This window comes from Saccostrea echinata, unplaced genomic scaffold (assembly GCF_033153115.1).
Source record: "Saccostrea echinata isolate AGI-Se365-2 ecotype Australia unplaced genomic scaffold, CSIRO_AGI_Sech_v1 ptg000009l, whole genome shotgun sequence".
Lineage (NCBI taxonomy): Eukaryota > Metazoa > Mollusca > Bivalvia > Ostreida > Ostreidae > Saccostrea > Saccostrea echinata.
Window position 1 is genome coordinate 11,127,217 of NW_026889758.1, and position 10,457 is coordinate 11,137,673.

At 30.4% G+C, this 10,457-nt stretch overlaps 1 protein-coding gene across 1 annotated transcript; it reads left to right on the top strand.

The window, feature by feature from the left end:
* The first annotated feature begins 2,801 nt into the window (after window positions 1-2,801).
* On the top strand, window positions 2,802-4,002 carry LOC133182429 (spidroin-2-like). Its single transcript, XM_061317277.1, has 2 exons — window positions 2,802-3,422; window positions 3,979-4,002. The coding sequence occupies exons 1-2, from the start codon at window positions 2,802-2,804 to the stop codon at window positions 4,000-4,002; spliced, it is 645 nt and encodes a 214-aa protein (XP_061173261.1).
* The last annotated feature ends 6,455 nt before the right edge of the window (window positions 4,003-10,457 follow it).

Genomic DNA, 10,457 nt, shown 5'->3' on the forward strand with positions numbered 1-10,457 from the left:
TCATTAATTGTCAAGAACTTCAATTTCAAGAGTAGCTAAATCAAGAGAATTAAAATATTTATTGTGCATATCAATGATCCTAAATCAAGAAAACTGAATTATGTAATATACATATAAATAAAAGTAAAAGATATGAATTTTAAGACTGGCTTAATCACGAGAATTGGAACATATGGATGTGCATTGAAAAAGTCAAATTATTTGTCAATTTAAGAAAGCAGTGAAAATATTCAATGAGCATGTTAATGAAATAATTCAATTTGCGCTATTTGTAAATAATAATTCCCTACTTGTAATACTATTGTAGGTTTGGCCTATTAGTTTGAGATATGTGTGTTTAAAACTTTTTCTTGTTTTTTGTCTACTTAGTTGTTTAAATTCTGTAATATGATTTTACAACAGTTGTGCCATTTTTCCCTTTTTGAAATTTTTCACTTGATATATAATATTTCTTTCAAATGATATCCAGTGCCTAAAAAACTGTTCTCGTTTTTTTTAATGATGATAGTCTGTGATCTGTGACCATTTCAATGATGGTATCCTTTATTTTGTAAAAATACAAATTACTTTAAATGCAAGCTACATTGTCATTTTACGAAAAATCCCAAAACTAACTTAGTATTATTTGTTTTCTATGTTTAAAGGTTCGATTTGTGATAAATTATTATACATTCCAGTAGATATTTTAAAAAAGAATAAATATACATGTTAAAAATACATGATGGAAAAGGTGTAAATAAAATGTTATAATTTTTTTTCTCAAAGAAAACAAAAAGAAAAGATTTTAAAGTCACTCTGATAGTTTTCATCAATGCACATAATATCACATAATCCATATACAGACTAGAGACCTCAACTCATTTAAACATTATAATCAATACAATCAACTCGTAGTAGTACTTTCAGTACTTTGATTACATAAGTTGCATTAACCATTGGAAAGTCCGATTTTACTTAATTTATCTTCAGTATACAATATTTTATGCACACTTTTCCATTGGAATTCTTGAATTTTATTTTTTACTTTTACTCTTGAAATACTGTCCCAAACTAAATTCCACTGTATGTTATTTTGATATATTTTTCCAATTTTTCTTGACTTTTTGGAATTTTTTTCTTATTTAAGGTTTTTTCTATGTTTTTTAACTTGAAATCACCATTATTTACCACTTTATTAGTACCTCTTTGAATGAGTAAATTATTATTCAATTTATTAGGGAGTTTTTTTTCGTTATTGGATATTAAGTTGTTTCTTTTCATTATTTGATAAAAAGATTTAGGAATGGCTGCTTTTAATTTACTATATTCAAAAATTCAGCATTTTTTGTCTAATAATTCATTAAAAATAGTGTCATTGTAATTAAAACAGTTTTTCTCATCATTTCAAATGTCTTTAATTTAAAAAAAAAAACACTTTTAATAGATGATTCAACATAAAGGGCTTTCCCATTAAATTGTATAAGTTTATTACCGAACAGATGGAGATTGAGTATTTCTTCTCGACTCTCTGGCTCAAAATACTGAAATTCGGACCCCTCATTATTTTTTTCATGAAAACAAAACAATGAATTTATAAAACTAAGACATAACTGTAGATTGAATTACATGTATGACCCTATAAAAAGAAATATTGCTGAGAGTCTAAATTATTTATGTGAACACTAGACTCGTATCATTTGTTGATTTTTAGAAAGGAATTATTTAGGAATCTTTTATCTTTTACTCACATACATATTATTAATAATCACCAACTTCTGTGAGGAGAAAAATAACTAAATATTGATATCAACCAATATACATGTATTTTCTCATCAGTTCAAAAATTTAATAGAGATTCTAGTAGATTTACTTGTCTATTTCTGCCAACACCAGAACTCAAACAAGAAAATTTCAAACATGTAATATATATATATATATATATATATATATATATATATATATATATATATATATATATATATATATATATATATATATATATATATATATATATATATATATATATATATATATATATATATATATTAGCAAAATTATTTATTAATAATTTATATCTTTATCCCTTAATCCTTTTCTTTATTTGCTTGAGTGTGCAAACATCCTATTTAGCAAATATTGTAAACAAAACATCCTAGTCACCAAATATCTTATTTATCAATTAAATTCATTGGTATAGGATGTAAACAAAGAGGAACTTCAAGTTGAGCAGTGCTATGATTGTAGAATTAATTGTCTCAAACATTGTTTTATAAGGTATCTCTTTTAGACCTATTGTTCCTGAAGAGAGTTAATTGAATGAATTATATAATTCTATTTTATATTAAAAAAAAGTATTCTTTCGAAAATGATTCACTCAATAAAAATTTGTCAATTTCTGCAATATTTCCTTGTTAATTAAATTCGTATATGACTGGGCATTATAGTAAACCGCAATCCCCGCAAAGCATTGTGACGTTGATATTTGGAAAGTATATATGACGAGTTGATTATCAAAATCGGTACTACACGGCAGTCAAGCAGTTAAGTCCACACAAATCAGGGTAAGAGTCTTTAAATATTTTAAGAACAAGAAATAATTTAGATTTCGCAAACTATGCTTTGCAGGTTACTTTGAAAATGATTTACAAGACTGGCTTTAGTGTTTATTTTTTTTAATTGCTAAAGTGTTAATTTTCTTGTAATTTTCATAAGATTAAATATTTCAAAACTTTCACGTTTCAATGATCAGCTAAAAACTAAAACAGTCAAAGTAATAAATTATTTTTTTTTCTTTTTCCCAAATTTTCATCTAATAACAGAAAATGATTAGAATAATCTCCCTCGCCTGCATCGTTGCCTGCGTTTATGCGGATTATTACCCAAAGATTGGGGACTACTATCCCAAGAGTTACGGATTTGGTCCATATGGTAACTTTGGAGGTGTGAACAGTGGACTCGTTGGCTTTGGGGGTATAAACAGTGGACTGGGAGGATACTATCCCGGTTTGGTTGGTATTGGAGGTGGATCTGCTGCTGCTGGTTCAGCTGCCGCCGGAGGTGCTGCTGCCGCCGCTGCTGCTGTCGCTGCCGGACAAAATGCTGCCGCCTCCTCTGCTGCTGCCGCAGGAAACGGTGCTGCTGCCGCTGCTGCTACTGCTGCAAGTGGACTGAATGTTGCCCCATACTATACCTATCCTGGGTATTATTACCAGGGACAACAATACTACAACCTCCCCGGCTACTACTTTAATCAGTTTCCCGGAAACTACTTCCAATACCCTTCATTTGGTGTTGGAGGTGGGTCTGCTGCTGCTGCTAGTGCTGCCGCCGCTGGTCAGGCTGCCGCTGCTTCTTCTGCCGCCGCCAGTCAGGGATTTAATGGATTCAATAATGGCGTCATTCTTGGAAGACCTGGAGGTTTTCTCGGCAGAAGACCAAGGAAGGTGAGTTTTAAAATTCCTTCATTCAATCATCCTTCATTCAACAATCAGAGTGGAAAAAAAGAAAACAGAAATAACAATTCCATTGCATATATATGTATTTATTTTCTTTTCAGGTCTACTAAATGATGGTATCTATTACTCCAAATGTTTTGAATTGGTTGTGATCGGGTTTGTTTGTTGATGGTAATAAATATTGTTAAATGTATCATTCATTTATGTGTTACCTTTGTGTCTGGTAGATCTGCCTGCAGATATCAAGCAGTAAACAATAGGTCATTTTTCTCATTTATCACTTGATAAATGCAGCTACATGTAATGTGTACTGCATGGAGGTCTTATACAAATTTCAATATCGCAAGTATATACCATAATTCAAACTAAAAATTTATCTAAGTTATAAACTGTTTCTACATATCCTATAATTTCTAAATAGTCCTGCTGCTTTAAACAGAAATAGCATTTAATGAGTTTAAATTTCAAGTAATATGGGACTTCAGCTAAAATATGTGGAATCTTATACCATTTTTGTGTATATTTTTGTGTATTATATTTCTAGAATCTCCACACACAGACTAAATGAAAATCAATACAAGAAATGGGGTTAAATACGCTTAAGACACATTAAAAATTGTTGAAAAGTTTCTAATTACTTTGCATAATTACGGTAATCATTTTACCTTTCTGCACAAACAAATTGTCATCTGACTGACATTAAAAATTTCATAAGCAATAAAACCATTTCAAAGTCTTAAGCTTTTACTGAATTTAAGAAGAATGGTCAAAGTATTCTTATTTTCCATATAAAGAAAATTAAAAGACGAGGTCTATGATGATGTATTTTTAAGACATGACTTGAAAAGTGTCAATATTAAGCTAAAATTGAGACTTTTTTTGGACTTTCACGATATATTTGCTATATTTGTCAAAATATGATGATAGAACTCGTAATAGCTAATAATAGCTATATTATTAATAGCTATAATTCTTGGCCTACATAAAATTTTTCACTGTACAAAATAACTTTGTGTGCAGCCTGCATGAAAAAATAGGAATACAAATATAACAGTACTGTAATTAAATACTTGGGGAGAGAAAAATCAATCATGTCTCTTTAAACACCTTCCGCTTGAAAAATATAGTTCCTCACTTAATGCTTTTTGTATGACATTTAAATCGTGGGGTTTTAATTGAATATAGTTTAATTGGCATTGTATGATCAAAATTTATTGTAATTACTAAAATATGATGCAGAGGGTTAGAAACTGAGGTCCAGACAAAAATCTGTAGCTCAAGATCGAATTTTCTTAAGTTATGCCATTGCGAAAAGACTGTTTAACGATGCACCTGAACACCTGATGCGCAAGAACAAATTTAGTGCACCCTCTCGATAACAATTAAATGGCATAACACAAAGGTAAAACATTGATATTAATGGTTTTCTAAGCACCTGTAAATAATATTCTGTTTAATAATGAAACACATTTTTCACTGTGAGCAAAAAACTTGAAACGCCATTCAGTACACATAAAATGCATAAAGTTTTACCATGATGACGTCATGTCGACAAGTGCCTTTGTTCATACCTTGCTGTGTGGCATTAAACTAGCAACAAAAATAGATACAGTGATAAATTTTGCTGTGGTTAAATATTCTCGTACAGATTAAAATTGCAAATAATTTTATTTTTGCGTATAAATTAGGGCCTGTCTCATCTTTTCGTGGCCTTAAGGAGGGATTCTTCTTATATTCATTGTCTTTAGAAATTAATGAAATTTTAACAGATAAGAGAAAACAATATCATAGAGTGATAATATCAATTAAATTCAATTTAACCGTCTTAGGACAGTTATTATTAAGGACAAACAAGCTAATTAAGAGAATGTGTGTCCTCCGCTGAAGGAAAAAAGAAGAGGGTGGAAGAACTTGAAAATTATTGCAGACGGAGAAAGAAAAGATGTCAACCTTGACCTTTCAGCGTTTGGCCTTAAAGTCAATAAGAGTCTTTTTTGAAGACAAAGAAATTCATGACCAAAAGTTTCAATTGCAAACGCTTCTAGAAAAACTAAAATAATTATCTGAAAAATATATATGCAATATATATTTCTGACTTGGATCTTTGGTTTTCTGAGGCGATGGGGAGTTGCGACATAAAATTTTATTGCAAAATCTTAAAGTATTTTTAAGAAACAGTTTGGGAAAAGGGTGTTAGACAGACAGAATGTAAGAATTTAGTACCTTGACCGACGTTTTGACTTCCAAATCAATAGGAGTCTTCTTTAGGCCAATGGGAGTTGTGGTATAAACTTTCATTGCAAAAGATCAAAGGCTTCTTGAGATATCGTCCGGACACGAAAGTGTTACACACAGACAGAGATAAAGACAGACAGGCAGACAGATAGACGCACAGACAAACCCAAGTTAATATCCCCAATTTTAAGTGGAAGCGGGGGACCAATCGTGTGATGCCTCTTCAGTTGTAAAATGTTATATGATTTTCTCTTTACAAAAAAAAAAAAAAAAAAAAAAAAAAAAAAAAAAAAAAAGGTTGATATCACACTCATGGTTTACCATGCAATACGACCACTTGGATAAAATCATCTAACAAAAATAAATATCAGCTAACCCGAATTTCTTCTAATTTACTAATAATTGTAAGGAGTATTAGTTTTTTTTTTTAGTTATTTGAAGCATTTGAAGCTTCAAATATACTTTGAATGCTTTAATTAGTCAGATACCATACAACAATCCAGCCGCCCTTAACAGTGCTGCGTCACGTCTAGTATGTCATCTACATCTAGTAGGTCATCTACATCTAGTAGGTCATCTACATCTAGTATTCGGTGCTAATAAATTTTAAAAAGGAACCTATATCTTTATATAAACTCAAACATTAATAAAAACACAACTTTACAAATTGTATGACTTCACTGATATTTAAATACATATCTGTCGAATCTATGATATCTATCAAGAATATATGTATATAGAAATCTCTGAACAAACAATCACCGTAAAGGACTTTAAAAAAAAAAATAAAACATTTCCTAAACCGAAATTTGGCAGTATATAGCTTTTAATTTGGTTTTATTTAACGGAGGCTTTTATATTTTATGAATCTTAATAGTTTTATTTTTTTTTACTACCTGACTATACGTTCGATAATAAAGCAAAGTATAGCGCAATTGAAACCATATTCACCCCCTCCCTTAATAAGATAAAATACAGCTTTTATAGAAGTACACTTTCCAAAATGTACATTACTTCCACTATTTGAGAACTGTTTTATTGTTCACCATAAAATGTTGAAAAAATAGAAAAATGACACTTTATGCATCATTTTTTACAAGATTAATTTTAAATAGCGATAGGCCGGGGGCCTCTTGCATAAAGATGTAAAGTAGCACAGCGAAATACTATGTTTAAGGTACATTAAAATATTGAACCTAAATAATTTTTAAAAATCCTTCCTCTAACAAGAACATAGATTTAAAGCAAATCAAGACTCATTACATGAAAATGGGGGGGGGGGGGATTTCTCGATTTTTCAATAAATACTCGAAATGATTAAGAAATCTTTTATTCCTGATAATGAAATGAATTCAATTATGTTGACCAGAAACAATCCAAATTTTAGTTTCAAACAAGGATTCACTGACAAAACTTCAGAGATACTCAAGCTGTAAAAAGTCAACTAAGTTCTAAGTGTCATGAATATCCTAAAATGATATAAGATGTAGGCTGTTGAATAAAATACATAAACTAGGAAACAAAATACATGTACATAAAAAAACACATGTAGTGGCTTTATCGTGAAGTTGTACTTAATTGCCTGAAATAATGGTTTATATTATTTTATCTAAAATTCATATAGAACTTAGAATTAATATAATTAATTGTACTACTTTTAAAAGTGAATTGTATTCAATGCGTCACTCATTTTCAGGAATATCTTATAAAGCAAAGTGGCGGTGGTTTCTATATTGATTGAAATATTTGTCCATATAAATGTATTTAATACAATTATTTGTATTACTGGGTTTCCTAAATGACATCGCAACATTTGATATACAGCAAACAAATAGCCTGTTGGCCTGAAGCAATCTTTTTCAAAGTGAAGTTGAGGGGGGGGGGGGGGCTCCGAAAAAATCCCGTGTACTTCGGGCCTGTGCTACATGTGTACCATCTAATTCTTTCCAATGTTAGAATCTTCCGTACAAATCCAAAACAGATATGTCAAGTCCCATGGTAATGGGTTATCGAAAATAGCTCGAATTTTTTTAAATAACAAAACTATAGGTCTTTCGGAGATGGCATTTTAACATTCATCCTATTTAAGTACTATCACCCAGAGTAGAAAATGTTAACGAAGGATTAACTTGTGTCAGCTTTCTGCGTAACCAGTGAACTCGTCCAAAGATGCTTTGACGGTCGTTGTAAAACTTACCTGAGATTCCTAAGCAAAGGAAAACGCGAAATCTCTGTATAGAAACTGTTGCGGCTGCGGAGCATCACTCATTATTCCTTCGTCATATAATATAATGCGACCTTTAACACTTAATATCATAGAATATACAAATATTTTCACGATAAGCTTCATTTTTGTATCTAGAATTTTTTTATTTACACAAATAGTATATTTTTTTTCTTTTTTAACTGAGTGATTCGATGACCTAGCATTGTTTTAGATAACTCAAGCCCCTCTAGGGCTTGATTAAAAAAGAGACAGAAAAACCCCCGAATCTCTCATTATATTTTTCATGAAAACAATCAGACAAATTAATATATAACTAAAGCATAACTGTAGATTGAATTATGACCCTATTAAAAGAAATATTGCGTAGAGTCTAAATTATCAATGTGGAACACCAGAAGTCTCGTTTTGTTGTTTGTTAGAAAGGAATTATTTAGAAATCTTTTACCCACTTACACGTTATGAATTGTAATCTACTTCTGTGAGGAGACAAATTACAAATTATTGATATCAACCAATATACATGTACAGGTATTTTCTCATCAGTTCAAAAATCTATTAGAGATTCTGGTAGATTTACTTGTCTATTTCTGCCGAATACCAGAACCAAGACAAGATAATTTCAAACATGTATTAAATTAAATGTAAAATGATTCTATACATACAATCATTGCTATTTTTGAGGTCAATACGATGATTTAGCCATCTGAGGAGTACAATATTCACAAAACTCGAATTTTGTACTTCGAAAGTCGTTAAATCATCGTATTGACTAAAAATACATCAATAATTGTTTTATTATATGATTCAATGATTAATGCAAGCAATTCATGCCATCTTACTTGTTTACATTTGCTGAAGTCCTAGGCAATATCAAATACTCAATTACAAATACTCAATGAAAATTTGGTTTAATTTTCTTGATCATTTCAAAAGTTACACAGAATTGAAATTTTGACTTAAGTCTGTTCTTACTTTATGGTTTTGGGGTAATATTGATTCATAGAATCTACCGTAAAAACGAGTAACCCACGAAATTACGTCCCTTCGGAGAAGTAAAATTTTGCTTGCCCACAAACATTGACCCCACGAATTAAATTGATTCCACGGTAATGGGAAGTAATTGGCTAGATAAGATAAGAAGCAAGAAAGTGACAGGGTTCACATACATTAATGTTGAATTCAAACAAAGACGCTGGAGATATTTGGGCAATGTTCCAAGAGTAAATATATAGGGGAGCAAGTAAGTTTTATGAATAAGTATCGAATTTTAGAATAAATGAGGATGATTTTCAATCTACCGACATGTGATAATCCAATCAAAAGCAGTCCAGGATTGATCTCACAAACACTTAAAGAGACAAAAATTCTAAACATCCAAAAAGTCATTGAATAATTACAGTAAATAAGTAAATTTTAAAGCATTCCTTGTGGATGAGGTATTCACAAATGTGAAAACCTTGAATAATTCAAAATTTCCTTATTGCTATATAACATTTTCATTTTATACATATACGTGTAACGACCCTACTTTTTCAGCGGGAAGGATGTCTTTAAAAAAAACTTTAAAATTTTAATTGAAACAATCAAAAATCCTTTATCAACGGAAAAGTGAAGTTATAATTTATAAAATTAACATTCTCTTCTTATTTGTTTTCCCTGCTTTTATACAAAATATGACTTAAGTTTTGTAGAAGTTACCATATAGAGCATTTTAAAACAAAATCTTACCGCACAATTAATTTTCAGGAAATTCATCATCCGACATGTCTTTCTTGAGAATGGTGGTGTAAAAAATACGTTGTAGTTGATTTATTTACATGTTTCGGTTGACAGTTAAGGAGAGTTCTTTTTGAAACAATTATCACAGGTAATAATAATTGTCAAAATTAAAATGACAATTTAACGCATTAAAAATATTCATCATGTCTTAGAATTAGGACCAACTGTAGTGCAGTCTTTCTTTTATTAACAAAGACTAATTTTGTATTTTAACTGCCTGCTTCTTTCTGATAAACTATACTGCATTTTATATTTCATATATTACTTCATGCATTTACATAAAGATATCTTACTATGGAATGTGATACCCTATCTATAACTACAGTACTGCAGTTATAATAATTGTGAAGTTTTGAATTGAGAGTTTTAGAAATGTATAATAAAACATTGCACCCTTCATGTCTAAATTTTACCCCATTTGGACACGATAGTGTATCACTTACACAATCTTACAATCCGATTTTTAGCTTACCAGGATTATTTCAGCAATATTTCAACTGCATATTCAGTACTATTTAGTAATACGTATCAAAAAACTTTAATTGCCCAAGTTAATCCTTATTTGTCGTTAATTACGTTATGTTAAATACAGGAGGAATGAAAAATTATACTAAAACGCTTCTTCTCAAAAAGACTGGACCAGGAAAGATAAGGATTACCTGGTCATGTTAAATGGTATTAATAGACAAGCTTCTTCAGCTAGTGTAGAATGAAGTGTGTTCAAATCCCCCCTGGCAAAGGGATTGGGCCATCATAAGGGATCACAGTTTTACATTGGAATA

Bases quoted from the DNA above. Each gene is read 5' to 3' on its own strand.
- LOC133182429 (XM_061317277.1), top strand. From the start codon at position 2,802: ATGATTAGAATAATCTCCCTCGCCTGCATCGTTGCCTGCGTTTATGCG. The intron at 3,423-3,978 runs GTGAGTTTTAAA...TTATATTTCTAG, and splicing joins TCGGCAGAAGACCAAGGAAG to AATCTCCACACACAGACTAA.